This window comes from Coregonus lavaretus (genome assembly GCF_964263955.1).
Source record: "Coregonus lavaretus genome assembly, contig: HAP1_SCAFFOLD_123, whole genome shotgun sequence".
In the NCBI taxonomy this organism is placed as follows: Eukaryota; Metazoa; Chordata; class Actinopteri; order Salmoniformes; family Salmonidae; genus Coregonus; species Coregonus lavaretus.
Window position 1 is genome coordinate 131,180 of NW_028165834.1, and position 21,320 is coordinate 152,499.

Consider the following 21,320-nt stretch of genomic DNA (forward strand, 5'->3'; position numbering starts at 1 on the left):
CAGTTCATCATACTGTGCATAAACACTGTGCAACATTCTCTCTAAACTCTCTAGTAGCTTTATGACACATGGGATAGATGGTTAACCTTTAGACTGATCTGTGATCACACTTTGCTTGCTTTGCTCTACTGATTTTGTGGTGTTTCCTAACCCTGGAAAACACTGAATGGATAAATCAGGCAGCATTGTCTGTGGTCTGTGGATAGGGCTGGAGAAATGTAACCACTCTCAAATTCATAGATGTGGCTCTTTTGTATTTATTTTTTATTTTACCTTTATTTAACTAGGCAAGTCAGTTAAAAACAAATTCGTATTTACAATGACAGCCTACACCGGCCAAACCCGGACGACGCTGGGCCAATTGTGTGCCGCCCTATGGGACTCCCAATCACGGCCGGTTGTGATACAGCCTGGAATCGAACCAGGGGGTCTGTAGTGACGCCTCAAGCACTGAGATGCAGTGCCTTAGACCACTATGCATGGAGTGACAGTCCATGAGATATTTTGAATCGTTGATCGTTAACAAAACTCAAAATACAACAAAAATATATAAAAAGGGTAGTACAAGTACAACCATATTTTGGGTTTTGATACCGGAAATGAGCATGTAACAGCAAAGAATATCCAGATTGTCTCTTTAAAAGACCACTGACACTTAAAGGAAAATTCCACCAAAAAACTATATTTTTGTATTTGTTTTATTAATCTATTATTGATATGGGTAAGTGTACCTACTAATCCCACCAAAATCTAAGTTTAGACATTTCTAATATATACAGCCCTAATTTTTGTACGAATAAAATAACAAATAAAAAGTGGAGATAAAATTAAAGATGAATCTCTGATCAAGTTTTATGACTTTACTTACAACATTTTTTAATAAGAGATACAAACATTTGATTAAATATATGAAAAGTCCAGACTGGGCTTAATGGGTACCGAATGTACCTTTTAAAGGCCATGTGTGTTCCAAATAAGCCCACCTCTTAGATTATTAATTTCCAAATGTTCCAAATGTACAAACTGACATTTCTTATGTAAAATGTGATTATATATTAATCTCCCCTAAAGTTATAAAAAATAAACGGATCATTACTATTCATCATGATAGTAGCACTCATTACAGGGGGGTCCAATTGTAGCCACAGATATCAATGTACACTTAGGCTTTTGTTCTTGCCAACCAGTACACACCTGATTCAACTAATCAAAGACTTCAATCAAGAAATGATTAGTTGAATCAGGTGTGTTTTTGTTTGGTTAGAACAAAAACCTGCAACCACACTGGCCCTCTGTGGATAAAAAGCCATGCACAAAGACCATAACACACACAACTTTCAATGAATGATCTGAAAGCTGATTCACATTTGCTGTATTGCTATTCTTGTTAATTAGTTGAACTTGTCTTTCTAAAGCCTATCTGAAAACAGCTTCAAATCAATGATTTGGAGTATAAATATACACAATGGACTACAGTATTATGCAAAGTTAGTATTGATCATATTGAACCATGTTTATTTATAGCCATTAACATTCTGTATAGAGGGAGTGTTTTGCGCTACGCTACCCTTTAAGCCCAACTTAGAAAAATGTTTTAAAAAAAGAAGGCCTTCAGAAAGTATTCAGACCCCTTGACTTTTTCCACATTTTGTTAGCCTTGTTCTAAAATTGATTACACAGGTTTAGGAATGTTTAAAAAAAAAAAAAAAAAACGTACATAAGTATTCAGACCCTTTACTCAGTACTTTGTTGAAGCACCATTGGCAGCAATTACAGCCTTGAGTCTTCTTGGGTATGACGCTACAAGCTTGGCACACCAAAAACTAAAAGCATTGTATTTGGAACAAATCATTTACTAAACCCTAAACCTCAACTAAATTTGAGGAGACTAAATTGCTTGGAGTAACCCTGGATTGTAAACTGTCATGGTCAAAACATACAACAGTAGCTAGGATGGGGATAAATCTGTCTATAATAAAGCGCTGCTCTGCCTTCTTAACAGCACTATCAACAAAGCAGGTCCTACAGGCCCTAGTTTGTCGCACCTGGACTACTGTTCAGTCGTGTGGTCAGGTGCCACAAAGAGGGACTTAGTCAAATTGCAATTGGCTCAGAACAGGGCAGCACGGCTGGCCCTTGGATGTACACAAAGAGCTAACGTTAATAATACGCATGTCAATCTCTCCTGGCTCACAGTGGAGGAGGGATTGACTTCATCACTACTGAGAGGTATTGACATGTTGAATGAACAGAGATGTCTGTTTGAACTACTGGCACACAGCTCGGACACCATGCATACCCCACAAGACATGCCACCAGAGGTCTCTTCACAGTCCCCAAGTCAAGAACAGACTATGGGAGGCGCACAGTACTACATAGAGCCATGACTACATAGAACTCTATTCCACATCAAGTAACTCATGCCAGCAGTAAAATTAGATTTAAAAAACAGATAAAATTACACCTTATGGAATAGCAGGGACTGTGAAGCAACACAAACATAGACACATGCATACAAACACACGATAACATACGCACTATACACACATGTACACATGGATTTTGTGTTATAGATATGTGGTAGTAGAGTAGAGGCCTGAGGGCACACACTTAATATGTTGTGAAATCTGTTATGAATGTATTGTAATGTTTTTATAATGTATAACTGCCTTACTTTTGCTGGACCCCAGGAAGAGTAGCAGCTAATGGGGATCCATAATAAATACACCTGTATTTGGGGAGTTTCTCCCATTCATCTCTGCAGATCCTCTCAAGCTCGGTCAGGTCGGATGGGGAGCGTTGCTGCACAGCTATTTTCGGGTCTCTCCAGAGATGGTAGATAGGGTTCATGTCCGGGATCTGTCTGGGCCACTCAAGGACATTCAGAGACTTGTCCCGAAGCCACTCCTGCGTTGTCTTGGCTGTGTGCTTAGGGTCGTCGTCCTGTTGGAAGGTGAACGTTCGCCCCAGTCTGAGGTCCTGAGTTGAATCTTGGTTTCATCAGACCAGAGAATCTTGTTTCTCATGGTCTGAGAGTCTTTAGGTGGCTTTTGGAAAACTCCAAGCGGGCTGTCATGTTCCTTTTACTTTGTTGTTGTTTTTTATCACACTGCTTTGCTTTATCTTGGCCAGGTCGCAGTTGTAAATGAGAACTTGTTCTCAACTGGTTTACCTGGTTAAATAAAGGTGAAATAAAAATAATAAAATAAATTACTGAGGAGTGGCTTCCGTCTGGCCACTCTACCATAAAGGCCTGATTGGTGGAGTGCTGCAGAGATGGTTGTCCTTCTGGAAGGTTCTCCCATCTCCACAGAGGAACTCTAGAGCTTTGTCAGAGTGACCATCGGGTTCTTGGTCACTTCCCTGACCAAGGCCCTTCTCCCTTGATTGCTCAGTTTGGCCGGGCGGCCAGCTCTAGGAAGAGTCTTGGTGGTTCCAAACTTCTTCCATTTAAGAATGATGGAGGCCACTGTGTTCTTGGGGACCTTCAATGCTGCAGACATTTTTTGGTACCCTTCCCCAATCTGTGCCTCGACACAATCCTGTCTCAGAGCTCTATGGACAATTCCTTTGACCTCATGGCTTGGTTTTTGCTCTGACATGCACTGTCAACTGTGGGACCTTATATAGACAGGTATGTGCCTTTCCAAATCATGTCCAATTAATTGAAGTTACCACAGGTGGACTCCAATCAAGTTGTAGAAACATATCAAGGATGATCAATGGAAGCAGGATGCACCGGAGCTCAATTTTGAGTCTCATAGCAAAGGGTCTGAATACTTATGTAAATAAGTTATTTCTGTTTTTTATTTGTAAGAAATTAGCAAAAATGTCTCAACCTGTTTTCACTTTGTTATTATGGGGTATTGTGTGTAGATTGTTGTGGAATTTGTTTAATTTAATCAATTTTAGAATAAGTCTGTAACATAACAAAATGTGGAAAAAGGGTATGACACTAATCTGAGAGGGTACAAAAAGTATGTTTATCTGAGGGTCGCCTGAACACAAGCTTTTTTGCAGCTTGAAATTGGCCACTACGGAATTTACACAGAACTGTCCATAACTTCATAATAAAACATCTGGTTGGCTTAGAATAAAAACTGTTATGGATATAACAACCATATTGTCTTAGAATAAAAACTGTTATGGATATAAAAACCATATAAATTGGTTGAAACATTCAACAGCAGAAAATAGTTATTTTATTTTTTATGGTGGGCTTAATGGATACGTGAGCTTAATAGGTAGTCCCAAAATGTTTTGCATGTCATCAATCAAGTTTTCAAGATATATAACTTTCCAAATACAGAAATACAGCCAGTATGATGCTTTTGCATCATATGATGTTGTGTTTTGCTTCATATGATGTAACGCAACAAAACGTGGAAAAACAACAAAATGTGGAAAAAGTCAAGGGTTGTGAATACTTTCTGAAGGCACTTCAGCTAGCTTCATTTGAGATTAGACTTTTGGAATTAGCTTGACATCGGCAAGTCCTCGTACTGGTAAAGTTGTCAGTCAGACTTCTGTCATCACCACTATAGATGGCAAGCAAATCGAACAATATTTGGATATAGCTATCTAGATGAGACCCTGAAAGTTAGTGTAGTGTCTAAACAGTTTATGACTTTGCTGATGTTTGCAAATGGTGTGTTAGAGGAAGTTGACTCAGCTTGCGGAAGCATCTGGAGAGCATTTCTATAGGGGCACCCTAAAACAGAGGAAGTCTGTTATGTGGCGTCCTGGGATTGGTCTGTAGGGGAAACCACCCATATCATGTTACAGATTATAAATACTATGGTTGGGACAAAGGACGGAGAGTAACAACATATTAGAGATTGGGCCAGTTGTTCTCCAGATGTCTGCAGAAGTCTGTAAATTGGCGCTGAAATCTTTGATGTATTAAACTATTATAATCGAGGACAGTGTCAGCGGATTTCTTGTCATCACAGCATAATTAGCATCGTTATCTCGACGCTACATTAACGGCGACGAGGAATTTAGGCCGTGTTGCGTCTTTTCTCAGCGTTCCATTCATGGGCGCCGAGCTGACTCCCGCTCAAGAGGCATGCAGGTACGGTGAGCTTTCTCACAAACTTTGGGCGCTGGTCAGTTCGTGTGCTTGTGTGTGTGTGTGCGTTGAAAGACTGCACCGTCAAAGGACTTATGTGTGCGCTTTGCTGTTATTTGCTGTGTGATGAGAATCCGTTCTAAATTTCTAAATTTGTTTGCGTTGATAGCAACGCAAACAGGGGGGAGTGTCTATAGGAATTGATAATACTGGACACAGGGATATTTTGCTTGAATAAAATTCAAAAAGAATACAATGAAGGAGAAAGGCCAGGAACTAAGGAAACATTTATACAAATTAGGACGTCGTTGATCTATGAAAGCCCTCAATCGAGGCGATCATTAGGATGGGCCGAAAATCCTGAAAACTCACTAGGTTGATTTTTGAGGTCAGTTCTGGGAACTGGAGATTGTGGTAGATACATTCGGTTGCAAGTTACCTCTCGACTTATAGTTGACGAGGTATATGTTCGAAGTAACCTCTCATTGGATATCTGCAAACTCGAGGTAACATAAATTTAGGAACAATGAAAAATAAGGAACGACGGTAGCATGCTTTAGAGGACCGTAGGAACGGATACATTCCTCTTGAATTGTGTGTGTGTGTGTGAAAAAAAGGGGAGGTCTCTGCAGTGTGTCGACTAAGGCTATGACAACAGGGGTTTTAGTTTTTTGTAAGGAAATATGTTAGTTAAGGTTAAAATCTTATGAGTCTCTATAAAAAGAGAACGTTTAATAACTGTTAAAAGACTAGGAGCCTACAGGGAGGATTTTTAAGAGTGTATAAAGATGTTTTGTAATGGATAAGAAAATAACTATAAATCTGCAGATTAGGATAAGTAAAGATAAGAAACTTCGAAGTAGGATTTGTGTTCTATGTTTTGTGTTGGTTTGTGAGTTCTGTTAAGTGTTACTGTTTGTCTGTGTTGGGGAAATAACGGAGGGACAGCTGGTCTGTCTACTTTCTGTTGTTTAGCTTGGAGAGAGCTGCTTGGGAGCTCTTCTCACTCTGAAATCGCACTGGTGAATGAACTGCGCATGTGTGGGATTTTATGAGTTTAGAGTTACGTAGAGCAAATATGCCACTCCCCTGCCTGCACTGAGCTACTGGGAGACGCAGACTCAGAGCAGACAGAGAAGGAGGGGGAGACTTACACACGAATAAAGTATTCTGTTTGTTAAATCGGCTGTTGCTTAATGATGAAACTATTTGATTGAGATCTATTGAATTTATAAATGAGAGATATGTTGACGGATTAAAAATAAAAATAATAAAATAAATAAATAAAATAAAATGTTATTGAGCTATTTATAATATTCCTGAGTTAAGCTGTTTGCTTATTTCTTAGCGCGAATGTGAACAAAGGGTATTGCATGGTTGAAATAACCCAGTGAGTGCATAAAATACTAAATTCTTGTCTGTTCCTTTGTTCTCCTGTGATATGAGAGACGAGAAGGAGGAGACAGAGAGAGAGAGGAAGTGCTGACGAGTGCGTCACGCGACAGTGTGTGCTGCAACGGATCAAGTCCAATTAAGGCTAGTACTGTTCTGTTCACAAAACTTACTTCCCATAGAGGATATTGGGGGTGCCTAGCATATTTCATGTTGTGACAATTTGACAAGGACTTGGCAACAGACTGATCAATTGATGTAATTAAAGAATTGCATATTGGAGTTTTTTGTGCATGAGTTGGTTTGATTAGAGTTGTGTTGGAAATCCAGCACTGACATTATTCTGTAAAAATAAGATAATTGGGTGCTTATTAAGCAATTGGTTTGTGAGTGCTGTAGTGTTGCTGGATTAGAGGTCTTTCTTTTTTGGATTGCTCTGAAGTTGACTACTTTCATTTACTTTTCCTGATCGGATGTGGTAAGATTGCCACTAATCAATAATTTGGTAAAATAAAATAAAATAAAAATAAATAAATATATTGATTAATTGATTAATTAATTAATTGGTTAATTAATTAAGAGGAGAAAAAAAAAGAGGGAAACATAAGCTACATAGTCTAAAATAATAAAATAATTCACAATAAAGGAATATAAAAGAGTTGTTACAATGGGGAAAAAGGACATCAAAACTATGAAAGTAATTACTCCTGTTGATGTAGTAGAAAATAGTAATCGTCTAGTTAATGGTATTGCAAGGTTATCTGGAAAATTGAATAAACGTTGGCCTGACATTGAAGAACCATGGCTAGTGGAAGGGACTCTTAACCCAGACGTCATCAACATAATGAAAGTGCTTGTATAATAGAGAGAGGACAAGCAGAAACGACCATAAAGATGAATCCAAACTCCAAAAGTAAGAAGAAACGAGATGTCTGGAAACTAAGGGTGGAGTGAGGTTCAAGAGGATGGAACTTGAAGATGATGATGATGATGATCAGAGTGATTTAGAAGAGATCATGGGTGGATATGACCCTGTGATCAGATGGAGGTTGGCAAGAGAGGAAAGAAGGGGTGATGGAAGTTGGAAGAAGAAGTAAGAGATTCGATCTCTGATGAAAGTGAAGATGGAGAAAGCGATGAAGATTTGGAGATTAAAGGTGCTTCATATTCAAGAGGATTTTATCCTACAATGACTAGCACAGAAGAAATAGAAAGAGATATCAAATAGAAAGAGATATCAATATATAACCGATGCGTATCATGCCTGGATAAGGCGAATAATTTAGAAGAAGTAAGAGAACTGAAAGAACAACTCAAGAAGCTGAAGATACAGAAGAAAAAACTGCTGAGAAAAGGATCCCAAGAATTGGAGAAGAAGTATACATTGAGGCCAAGGAAAGAGAGCACAAGTAAGAAGATGATGCCAGTGATAATTCGAGGACAGAACCTAGAGTATAAGCCTTTGCAGAATACCGATATGTCAGATATATTTGAGAAGCTGCCTACTCTTCAAGATGGAGCATATCCTTGGATTTCAAAATTGGAAGAAATTACGGTTGTCACGCCCTGGCTCTGGGGACTCTGAAATGTTGAGCCAGGGTGTTCCTGCTCCCCGCACCTGGCCAGTGGTGCGCGTCGTCAGCCCGGTCCGGCCCGTTCCTGCTCCCCGCACCAAGCCAGTGGTGCGCGTCGTCAGCCCGGTGCGGCCTGTTCCTGCTCCCCGCACCAAGCCAGTGGTGCGCGTCGCCAGCCCGGTCCGGCCTGTTCCTGCTCCCCGCACCAAGCCAGTGGTGCGCGTCGTCAGCCCGGTCCGGCCCGTTCCTGCTCCCCGCACCGAGCCAGTGGTGCGTGTGTCCAGTCCGGCACGGCCCGTGCCTGTTCCACCGGTGAGCGGGGCCGGACTGGACCGGGGGCGCAACGGGGAGGTGGAGAAAGGGTGGTGGTCACGCCCGGAGCCGGATCCGCCTCCGAGGTGGAATGCCCACCCGGCCCCTACCCGGTTGTATTTGTGTGGCGCGGTCGCAGTCCGCGCCTTTGGGGGGGAGGGGGGGTACTGTCACGCCCTGGCTCTGGGGACTCTGAAATGTTGAGCCAGGGTGTGTAGTTTCTGTGTTATATTTTCTATGTTGATGTTCTAGATCGTTTAGATCTATGTTGGCCAGGGTGGTTCCCAATCAGAGGCAGCTGTATCTTGTTGTCTCTGATTGGGGACAATACTTAGGCAGCCTGTTTGGCACTAGTCGGTGTGGGATCTTGATCAGTAAAGGTTTGTTGTGTTATAACCTCAGGACTTCACGTATCGTTTCGTTTTGTTGTTTTGTTCGTATGTTGTGTACGAAATAAAAGATGTACGCTTATCACGCTGCGCCTTGGTCCGTATCTTCATCCATGAACGATCGTGACAACGGTGGGAACACAGTCTGCCATAGGAGACATTAAGAGACTTTTGGCTAATCTCCTTGGGATTCCAGATATGGAATACATTTTTCAGAGAGCTGGACTTAATAGATATGTGTGGACTGCGGTGAATGACCCTGAATTGTTGGCTGCAAGTAGAAATCGGCTGTGGAGAGCACTGAAAGATACGTTTCCAACAAATGTGCATCCTGACAACATTCTGATTGACCCACTAGGACAACAAGAAAATCCGAGAGCCTATGTGTCAAGAGTTCATCAAGTGTGGAGAAATATTACCGGAAATGATCCAGATGTGAGTCAAATTGAGCAGTCAATTTTGAGAGCTAAACTGCAGATGGGACTGCCCTCACCAGTAAGGAGCAAACTGGCAGAGGTGGTTGGACTTGGAAGCACGACAAAAGGTGTCTATACAGATCATATAGCCCATCAAGTGGATCTGTACAGGAAAAAGGAACACAACCAGAAAGAACAGGACCAAGAAACTCTCAGAAAACTCAATGAAATACAACTGGTGGAGAATAAGAAGGAGAAGAAACAAGCTTTGGTTATGCAGAATCAGTGTGCACCAAATCAACAATCACTGCCACAGCTTCAACCGGACCAGTTCCAACCGCAATTGTATCAGCCACCAATAGCGGTACCAGTTGTTTCATATCCACAGCCAGTCGCTGGACAGACACAGAATTGGAGAGGAAGAGGACGAGAAGGCTTAGAAAGAGGAAGAGGAGGAAGATTTAAGCCATACTTCCAGCAATCTTCAGAAGTGTGTTATAATTGTGGACAGGTTGGTGACTTTGCCTGTGAGTGTAATGGGCCAGGAGGAAACACCAGAGGGAATTTCAGAGGAAGTTACAAGGGCAAGTCAAGATCATCTGGAGGACAGGTGAACCCTTATAGGGGCCAGGAGCAAGGATTCTAGAGGTGCCCAGAAGATCCGAAAGGGGTTGTCAGCTGGTAGCATCAGGACCGGGAAAAAGATCCAACAATTGAGGTGAAAATAAACAACCGACCATTGGAAGTGATGGCGGATAGCGGAGCTGCTTTTACCTGTGTTAGGCATAAAGATGTTACACATCTCACTATGTCCAATCAACTAATTAGGACAGGGATTTGAGGGAGTGAAACAGCTGATTCCTCTTATGGAACCAATTGAGCTCTGCTATAAAAATCAGAAAATTACAATACCCATACTGGTATCAGAACATACACCTATTGCATTGTTGGGAAGAGATGCATTGTGTAGATTGAATTGTAAAATAAAATGTACACCAGACGGCTGTCTGGTAGAAGTGCCAAAGGAAAAGGTTTACCAATTGTTGATGATGACAGAGATGGATTCTTCTACAGTATTCTGGATTGGAAATCTCAGTGAAGATTTTTTGAAGCAGGCTAAGATATGGGAGAAATTTATTGGGGGAAATATGCCAGATGCGAGGCTTCGGGAATATCCATTTCATTGTACGCTCAAGTATTTCAAGAATGCTACCCAATCGAACTCAGAGGAATGGTTGAGTCATCAACCAAAGAAAGTTCAACTCAGCTCATGTTGCATAATTTTAGGACCACAAGGAGCAGCTATGAAGATAAACACAGACGATTATCTGGATAAAGAATTGGAGATTGAGAAGAGTGTGCCACATGTGACCTTGTTGGTTTCTGAAGGCAATGAGCAGAAGCAAATAGGAGAAATGATGACAGAAGCAGATAAAGTTTTTTTCGTACTGATGAAAGAGAATTTGGGGATTTGGAGGAGTGAAGATCAGCGATTTCTCAAAATAATGATTTTGGCTCAAGGACAAGGAGAGTCATAAGCTGTACGGATGACACATTAATCTATTTGCAGTGTGAAGATGGATTAAGACCCTATGAAAGAGGAGATGTTGCAACAAGTTCAAGAATGTTTGTTGTCTTTGGAGAAACCATGAGGGGTTGATAGTAGCGCCTCTAGACCTATTAGGTCTGATGATTCAGGAAGCACATGGGTTAGCTAATGTTGCAAGGGGGGAGGTTAGGAGAAAGATCACAAAGGAGTATGGTTTTTGGGAACCATATTTGCTTGAATAGCTTGACTATGTCATAGGCAGGTGCACAATCTGTCTGAAAAATAATGTTTACAGGGTTGTGACTGTTATTCTTGGTTACATTCCTACACCAAGAGGTGCATAGGATGTCCAACTAAGCTAAAAGATGCTCGATCGGTTGCCAAGTTTTTGTGTAAAGAAGTCATGAGCAGGTGGGGACTTCCCGATCAAATATCCTCAAATTAGTGGGAAAGGAATTTGTGGATAAATCAGTGAAATGGTTTTTGAAAAAATTGGGGAAAAAGTCAGACTAAAAAACGTTATGAAAACTAGGGTTGAAGTAACTCTAGGACAGTCAGCTCAGCTCCCATGTAAGTGCATGAGAGAGAACAGTGGTGAAGGGAAATTTAGAGTTCAGTGGGAAGATAGATATGGTAGGAGTTTAGATCTGTTAGGAGCAGTTGCATTGAGAAAGTATGCGTTGCTGAATGATAAGAGAAGAATGAAGATTGAGGGTGATTGTACTCTCTATGTGTACAATTCCCAGCAGGAGGATCAAGGTGATTATAAATGTATTTTTTATAATCCACAGTTTGAAAGTGAGGGATTAGAGTTGGGAGTGAGAGTTAATGTAGTGAGACTAGTGGTGACATTCCTCCCACGTGGAGAGATAATTATGGAGAAGAAGTGTTGTTATCAGGACCAGAAGTAGAAGCTGTGCCCCCTAGTCAAAGGAAGTATATTTTGTACAACGATATGAAGTGGAAGAGGGTTATGAGTGATTGCTCACTTATTTTGCGTAATGTTACAGGGGAAGATCAGGGAGAATTTATGTGTACTTATTTAGAGCCAGCGTTAAAATTTGTTCCGGTTAAGAATTATTGGTTAAAAGGCTATGTAACTCATAAGGTGAAGCTTATGATGGAAGATTTAAAGTCTGTTGAAGTTTCCACAGTCACCAAAGAAGTTCAGGAGAAGTATATTAAAGTATCTGTCACTTTGCAACTGGAAATAATTAAGAGTGTTAATACATCAACTAAAGCAACTATTTTAACAGTAACTTTGAAAGAGATTAATGTTACGACGGCGATAATACATTTTGGAAAGGTGACACAGACACCAACAACAACTTTTCTGAAACTAAAGGATGTAGTAAGAGTGACTCAGAAGTTTATGATACGGAGAGTGCTGTGAATGGTAGTAAGGATAGTGTTGAAATAGGAGAGCAGATGGTAGTAGAGAATGATGTAGATTCATCTGAAATAGTGCAGAATACTATCATGGAGGTACAGGATGAGTTCTTTGATTTTGATGGAAGACAAGAAGATATATCTGATCAATACCGCTCGTTAGGGAAGAGAGAAACTAAATGGAAGGCATATGGATTTGATTCTTCTGTTTTGCAAATTAAAGATGGATGGGCAGGTAGGAATCTATGGTTCCAGCAGTTAACTCATTCTGTAAGATCAGTGAGGAATCTTGAGGGTCCATGTCTGTTGAGAATTCCAGCACCAGGCACATGGGGTTCAATCTTAGAGACGGTGGCTCAACCTCTATCAAGTACGTGTCAATCTTATGCTTTATCATGACTGTTGTATCAGCAACAATCATTAACAGATATAATAATGTCGTTGTCGAAGCATTTGTTTAGGCCTAGATTTAAGTGTTCTTGGTTAAATGAATTACCCTATGTGAATTTGTTAGATCGGAAGGAAAATTATTTAACAGCGATTCCTGAAGCATTGGAGGTGAAACCCGTGAGGGCTAAAAGCTGTTTTTGTTAAAATAAAACATATGATGGACAGGGTATGTTTAGGGGAATATGAGATTGTAATGATTATATGATGACTTTAGGTAAGCATGAACGTAAGGTTAGTAATGAGAAATATAATGTAACTTTTTATGTTCAATTTAGTAAGAAGAGCAGGACTTTGATGGTGAAAGATCAGCTTTTGCCTGGTAATGTGACTATTGGGAATTTTAGAAACATCTGGGGTTTGTGGTGATAAAGCATATATATTCTTACCCTATGGATGGACAGGATGTTGTTACATGTCGACGTTGAAGCTTCCATATGAGGTTTTTACCATTCAAAGAGGGGAAGCACCGGATACAGATAAATCTGATTCTAGGTTTGGAAATAGGGTGAAAAGGGAAATGAAGAAATGTCATAGTCTGGAAGCCTACTATTGGAGGATAAGTCTAGGAGAGAAGTGGGGACTTGGACTTTTTCCATGGTATGGTGTAACATTTTTGGCAGATCACATTGATAATATTACCTATACTTTGCAGGGTTTTACAAATGAAACGATAAGAGGGTTTAACCTTCTGTCAAATACTCAAAGAAGTCACAGACTGACGCTGTTGAAACATGACATGGCTCTTGACTATATTTTAGCAAAACAAGGTGGTTTATGTTTGGCTATGAACTTGACGGGGGATGATTGTTATACTTTGATCACCGATAGTTCCGATAATATCACTAGTGTTATAGATGCATTAAAGAATATAAGGGATGCGTTTGGTAGATCTGAAGGAGCTGGATGGTCAGCGAAGGCTTGGTTGCAAGATCAGTTAGGCCCAGTGGGAGCAGTGATAGTTCAGATTTTAGTGGCTGCTCTTATAGCGCTGTGTGTGATGTTTTGCTTTTGTAATTTGTTATTGACTTTTGCGAAGGCTATGATATTGAGATGGGTTAGAGTTGTGATGCCTGGAGACAACACTCAGATGCAGTTGTTAACTGTTACTGATCTAGATGGAGATAAACAAGTGGGACTGGATGGAGTATTGATGGATAGATATCAATTTTGAATATCCGATCATTTTCCACGTTTTTACATATTATTGTGATATTTAGTATTTTGTTATGAATCAAAGGGGGGAAATGGAATGTGATTCATTTTATATATCATTTTTATATTATTGTTGATATTGATGTTTTAATTTGTATGTGTTGTTTTGCAAAAGATACTGTTTGGTCTTTTCTTTTCTTCCAGAAGCATATGGGGGAATGTGTAGAGGGGATTCAAATACTCAAACATGGACAATATGAAAGGACTGGAGGAAGTGGAACAAGGAAGGTGTGGAAATGTTCAGATTCCATCATCGACATTGCATTGAAAGTCGAAACTGCTGAGGAGATGCAGTGTAGTGGACTACATTCCAGTGTCTGCAATGATATATAGACATATTTGCATGTGTAATACATAATTTGTGTCATATTCTTTCTGTATTAATTTTTGAAGAATGATGGTTTCTGTTGTTGGGTACATGTGGGGATCTCAGATGTTTTTGTTTATTTCGTGGATGCTTAGGGATATTGGGTCTAGGCAGGGACAGAGAGAATCCACAGGAGGGTCCGATGGGTCGACTAGCCTGAATGTGGACATTTTTGATTGTATTTTGCTTTCTGAGGCTTTCAGGTGTATTCAATTGCATCATAGTTTAAAATGCATTGATTAAGATTTATGAATTGATCTGGAGTACTTAAGTGGTTGCCTGGGGCAGAGGGGCCGTGAGAGAATTTTACCCATTGATTGATTGATGGATATTTGGAAAGAAAGCTGCCAGACAGGTTTTTCGCTCTCACACTCCATAAAGATTTGTTCATATTTCATAGAAATATATTTACACTCCATAAAGATTTGTTCATATTTCATAGAAATGTATTTACACTCCATAGAAAAATGTGTTTACTCTCCATACATTTTGGTTTATTGTTAAAGTTACTCAATAAGAGAAATTGTTATTTGTAATAATCCTATTCTTTTTGTTTTCAAGACTTAAATTAATCTCGAATGGGGGAAATATGTAGTGTCTAAACAGTTTATGACTTTGCTGATGTTTGCAAATGGTGTGTTAGAGGAAGTTGTGGTCCTCTGTAGCTCAACTGGTAGAGCACGGCGCTTGTAACGCCAAGGTAGTGGGTTCGATCCCCGGGATCACCCATACACAAAAATGTATTCACGCATGACTGTAAGTCGCTTTGGATAAAAGCGTCTGCTAAATGGCATATTATTATTATTATTATAGCTTGCGGAAGCATCTGGAGAGCATTTCTATAGGGGCACCCTAAAACAGAGGAAGTCTGTTATGTGGCGTCCTGGGATTGGTCTGTAGGGGAAACCACCCATATCATGTTACAGATTATAAATACTATGGTTGGGACAAAGGACGGAGAGTAACAACATATTAGAGATTGGGCCAGTTGTTCTCCAGATGTCTGCAGAAGTCTGTAAATTGGCGCTGAAATCTTAATCGAGGACAGTGTCAGCTGATTTCTTGTCATCACAGCATAATTAGCATCGTTATCTCGACACTACATTAGCTTGTTAACTAGCAATATTGACATGATATTTTATTAGCTAGCTAGCCAATTTGACATGGTCAGGTCCGGCTCTAGCCTTTTGGGGGCCCTAAGCAAGATTTGGTTCAAATATCCAATTAATGGTGGCCAATATTGAAAGATATCTTGAGGCTACCCTCATGTATCTGTAATTACATGATCAATTGATGTTTACTGATCATGAAAAGATGCAGTTATTTGCTGTATAACTCTGATAGAGCTAAATGTGTACAATTGTTTTGCATGGAATAATTGGAAATGTGTAGTTCTGACTATGCTCTTCAAGCAGCCTGATCTCATTGGCTAGACGTAACATAGTAAAGTAAATCAGGGACACTCAAATGAGTATATGTTACGTTTGGTATGGTTACATAAGACAGAAGGTTACTTAAAACAAAATCTAAAGGAGGGTGGTTGGTCGGGGATATTCTAGCAACCCAAAGGTTGCCTGTTTGAATCTCATCACGGACAACTTCAGCATTTTAGCTAATTAGACATTTTTCAACTACTTACTACTTTTTAATCTAACCCTTCCCCTGACCTTAACCCCTAGCCTAGCTAACGTTAGCCAGCTAGCTAACGTTAGCCAGCTAGCTACAATTAGCTACAACAAATTGGAATTTGTAGCATATCATACATTTTTCTAATTTGTAAAATGTTGTACATTTTGCAAATTTGTAACATATTGTACGAATTGCAATTCGTAACCTATTGTATGAACTTCAATTCGTAACATATCATCCGAAATGGATGATGGACATCCACAAATAAATACATCCATACAAAATATAACATATCATACTAAATGGAGTGTCTCGAATTTATCTACAAAACACGAAATGCTCTGAGACCAGGGTGCTTCAAGAGGTCGATAATACACACTACATGACCAAAGGTATGTCGACACCTGCTCATCGAAGATCTCATTCCAAAATCATGGGCATTAATATGGAGTTGGTCCCCCCTTTGCTGCTAAAACAGCCTCCACTCCTCTGGGAAGGCTTTCCACTAGATGTTGGAACATTGATGCATGGACTTGCTTCCATTCAGCCACAAGAGCATTAAGTGAAGTCGGCACTGATGTTGGGCAATTAGGCCTGGCTCGTAGTCGGCGTTCCAATTCATCCCAAAGGTGTTCGATGGGGTTGAGGTCAGGGCTCTGTGCAGGCCAGTCAAGTTCTTGCACACCGTTCTCGACAAACCATTTCTGTATGGACCTTGTTTTGTGCACAGGGGTGTTGTCATGCTGAATCAGGAAAGGGCCTTCCCCAAACTGTTGCCACAAAGTTGGAAGCACAGAATTGTCTAGAATGTCATTGAATGCTGTAGCGTTAACATTTCCCTTCACTGGAATTAAGGGGCCTAGCCCGAACCATGAAAAACAGCCCCCTACCATTATTCCTCCTCCACCAAACTTTAAAAACTCCATAGTGCAATTGTGGCACGCTTTACACCACTCCAGCCGACGCTTGGCCTTGCACATGGTGATCTTAGGCTTGTGTTGTGCTGACCTTGCTTCCAGAGGCAGTTTGGAACTCGGTAGTGAGTGTTGCAACAGAGGACAGACGATTTTTACGCGCTTCAGCACTTGCTGGTCCCGTTCTGCGAGCTTGTGTGGCCTACCACTTTGCGGCTGAGCCGTTGACAGCACGGGGCAGCTCTAGCAGGGCAGAAATTAGACGAACTGGCATCCTATGACGGTGCCACATTGAAAGTCACTGAGCTCTCCAATGTTTGTCTATGGAGATTGCATGGCTGTCTGCTCGATTTTATACACCTGTCAGCAACTGGTGTTGTCAAATCAAATGTTATTTGTCACATGCGCCGAATACAACAGGTGCAGACCTTACCGTGAAATGCTTACTTACAAGCCATTAACCAACAATGCAGGTAGCTTAGTGGGTAAGAGCGTTGTGCCAGTAACCGAAAGGTCGCTGGTTCTAATCCCCGAGCCGACTAGGTGAAAAATCTGTCGATGTGCCCTTGAGCAAGGCACTTAACCCTAATTGCTCCTGTAAGTCGCTCTGGATAAGAGTGTCTGCTAAATGACCAAAAAAAAAAAGTGTTTTTAAAAAGTAACAAGAAAATTACATAACAATAACGAGGCTATATACAAGGATACCGAGTCAATGTGCAGGGGTACAGGTTAGTCGAGGTAATTTGTAAAGTGACTATGCATAGATAATAAACAGCGAGTACCAGCAGTGTAAAAACAAAGGAGGGGGGGGGGGTCAATGTAAATAGTCCGGGTGGCCATTTGATTAATTGTTAACAGCAGTCTTATGGCTTGGGGATAGAAGCTGTTTAGGAGCCTTTTGGTGCTCCGGTACCGCTTGCCGTGCGGTAGCAGAGAAAACAGTCTGACTTGGGTGACTGGAGTCTTTGACAATTTTTTGGGCCTTCCTCTGACACCGCCTGGTATATATAGGTCCTGGATGTCAGGAAGCTTGGCTCTAGTGATGTACTGGGCCGTACGCACTACCCCCTGTAGCACCTTACGTTCAGATGCCGAGCAGTTGCCATACCAGGCGGTGATGCAACCGGTCAGGATGCTCTCGATGGTGCAGCTGTAGAACTTTTTAAGGATATGGGGACCCATGCCAAATCTTTTCAGTCTCCTGAGGGAGAAAAGGTGTTGTCGTGTCCTCTTCACAATTGTCTTGGAGTGTTTGGACCATGATAGTTTGTTGGTGATGTGAACAGGGAGTACAGGAGGGGACTAAGCACGCACCCCTGAGGGGCCCCAGTGTTGAGGATCAGCGTGGCAGATGTGTCATTGCCTACCCTTACCACCTGGGGGCAGCCACTCAGGAAGTCCAGGATCCAGTTGCAGAGGGAGGTGTTTAGTCCCAGGGTCCTTAGCTTAGTGATGAGCTTTGTGGGCACTATGGTGTTGAACGCTGAGCTGTAGTCAATGAACAGCATTCTCACATAGGTGTTCCTTTTGTCCAGCGTAGCAGAGCTGGGTGTCTCCTTGCCCCCCAGCAGGCAAATTGAATGCTCTGCACATTATTGTGACGTTTTAATGACTTTCATAATAGCAAGTTAGGACTGATGATTTGGGTTAGCTAAACTAGCAGGTCTGTTTGTTTGGTTACCAAGGCAACTACTGTAGCTATCTAGTAAACTTGCTAGCTACTTCAGTGGATGTTGAACACATTTCAGCCTACAACTGAACACATTTCTTGCGGCAAATGTGTGAAATTATAGCCATGTTATAGAAGTTTAGTTTATTAGGATCCCCATTAGCTACTGCACATGCCACAGCTACTCTTCCTGGGGTCCACATAAAACGTAAAAATACATGACAAAGTACAGAACAGTAATAGACAAGAACAACATAAGATATTACATTATAGCCCAGACGTTAGAGTTGCTTTGCAGCTTCCGGTTTCATTTCCAAAATAACAAAGTTTAGAGCTTGTTTTAAAACTGCATTCAATAACAACGTTATACCAGTAGATGACGTAGTATAGGCTTGGGCCTTCAGCAAATGACGTGTGAGAATGATAAAGACACAGAAGAGCCTTGTCTAGAATAACCGCATGAGCTGCAAAATAGAAAGTAATGACGATGACGTGGATGTCGATTTAAGGCAGCTCCCCGCACCTCTCTGATTCAGAGGGGTTGGGTTAAATGCGGAAGACACGTTTCAGTTGAATGCATTCAGTTGTACAACTGGCTAGGTATCCCCTTTCCCTTGTGGTGATCATGTAACCTAATGAATCACACTTTTTTCCAGTATTTGAGAGCACAGACTGTAGGCCTTATAATAGGCATTTTGACTGTTGTATTAGTGAATTCACTCTGTATGTAGGCTTGTTATAGCAATTTGTGTTGCACAACCCCATCACACAGAGGCTATATCCATATCAATAAATGAGACTAAACTAAATATTGATTAAGTCTTTGCTATAACCTGTCCTGAGCGAAATAGCCAAGGGGTCCGAAATGGTCAAGACTTATCTATAGCCTATTCTTATTGCCAGATCTGTTTTCCCTATCAGCCACTGCACATGCTTCTTCAACAATTTAGTTTAAAAATTATTTAGAGGCTATTTTTAGAGGCCTGTGAGCTAGGGTCTATTTTTAAAGGGAGCCCTATAATAAAAACAGTTATAAAACACAAAGAGTTCTAAAATTAATCCACAAGACACCAGTACCCAAACGATAGCCTAAATTGCAATGCCTACACGTTGAAGGCCTATTTTTTATTTGGATAGGCCTAAATTAAACATTGAATTATTAAGGTGAAAGGCTAAAGAACTTGAGCATTCTGATAATTTGGAATACACATGGATTTCAATAAACAAATGGATAAGACTGTTCTATTCTCTTTGATTTAGTTCTCATTGCAACTCAGACGAATTACTGAATGGATGACATACTGACTGACTGAAGTGAATGAAGGATGAATTAAATGTTCTAATATGTTGGAATGACGCGTTGCATGCATCATGCATGCTCTGCACTTTATTTGGCTAGTAGACAAATAGACCTACATTAGGGTATAATGACTCTATGATTGTATGCCTCCAGAAGGGCATCTTCTGAGACTGAGGGGTGCTTTTCCCGAAGGCGCATGGTGCTGTGATGCTGCATGGAGATCACAAGCTCTTCAACTGGGCAGCAGTGTCGCGATGGAGGGAATAGCCTATAAAGAGACTACCTAATACCACTGCAACTGAGTTATTGTAATATGTGGGAATAAATTTATGCCAGATTTAGCCTATGTTTAACCTCTCCCTTGTTCATTTCACATTTTAAAGTTTATATGTTCAGGACCCGATTCATATAAATCATGTCAAATTATTTAAAATTCATATTAACCCCTCCTACAGAATATGCTTTGGCAATATTTTGAGTGATGAAATAAATATAAAAATATAATATTTAAAAAAAAGTTTCGTAGCAAAGACTCCAGTGCCAAAACTCAGAAAGGTAATTTGCACGTCAGAATTTCAACACAAGATTTGTTCAAGCCTAAAATGTTAGTCCGTAATCGTAACATGGTGTGTTATGTTCACAGATTACATTTCACGTTTACGTTCATGTTTCACGCATGGCTTTTCTTACGATCCTAACAATTTACGTATGGATTTTTTTTACAATCCTAACGATACGAACGTTCAACCTTTTGTCAAGTATCTGATCTCCATACACACCTTCCACGTTGTACATTATTTTCCATAGAAAACATAGGGTGTGTTCATAAATTCAATCTGGAGTGGCAGAGTGCCCACAGGGCGTTCGTAAATTCAGAGCGTTGTCAAATTGTCCGTTTGTAAATTCAAAGCATTTCCCTCTCCGGAGCTCACACTGGACGCTCTGGCGGAGGTGTAGGGTTGATCCGAGCGTTCTGACCTCACAACGGCACCTAAGCTAACGTTGGCTAACTTGCTAGACCTCACAACGGCACCTAAGCTAACGTTGGCTAACTTGCTAGCTACTTACAGACATGAATGAGAGAAGACCTCAGTCTGACCATTTTACTCGACCAAGCAGAGCTGGTTAGGCAGTTTTTTATGTTTTATGCTGGCAACAATTGAATTACGCTTTTTTTTGCCTACGTTTATTGACGCTTGCCACACTCAACCGGTGTTGAGCGTTTGTAAATTCCAGTTATTCTGAGTCTGGCACACTCAGACGAGTGCTCTGAAATCGGAGTAGATTGCCAGAACGAGCTACAGTGTTAACTGTAAACAAAGTTGTATACTTACCAGAAAAACACCCGTGAAAATAAATTGGCTGTTGTTGATGGATTAAATTTAACATCTTTCTTCAGTTGTTCCATTGTGTTATGACACCACGCCAAAATGTGTAAATAATAAGAGTTGTGAGGAGGAGGAGTCTACTGTGTCCAGAATTCACCATTCATTTTCTGTACATTTACATTTAGCAGACGCTCTTATCCAGAGCGATTTACAAATTGGTCTTGTATTCAGGGTTCACTCAAACATCGTTTTAAGCTTTATTTGACGAGTAACAGTTACAGCTGATTTCGGGATTGTATATTGATTTGCTATACTTACATATAAATAAGTAATCTGATTTATTTGTTTCAGTCTCTGAA

General features: G+C 40.6%; 1 protein-coding gene across 1 annotated transcript in view; it reads right to left on the minus strand.

The window, feature by feature from the left end:
* Positions 1-21,056, minus strand: part of LOC311115439 (ATP-binding cassette sub-family C member 4-like) — a 55,338-nt gene extending 34,282 nt beyond the window's left edge. Inside the window, exon 1 of the mRNA XM_084190617.1 lies at positions 20,968-21,056. Coding sequence (XP_084046743.1) covers positions 20,968-21,041 — 74 coding nt within the window. The 5' untranslated portion in view covers positions 21,042-21,056. The remainder of the gene's footprint in view (positions 1-20,967) is intronic.
* Positions 21,057-21,320: the final 264 nt, after the last annotated feature.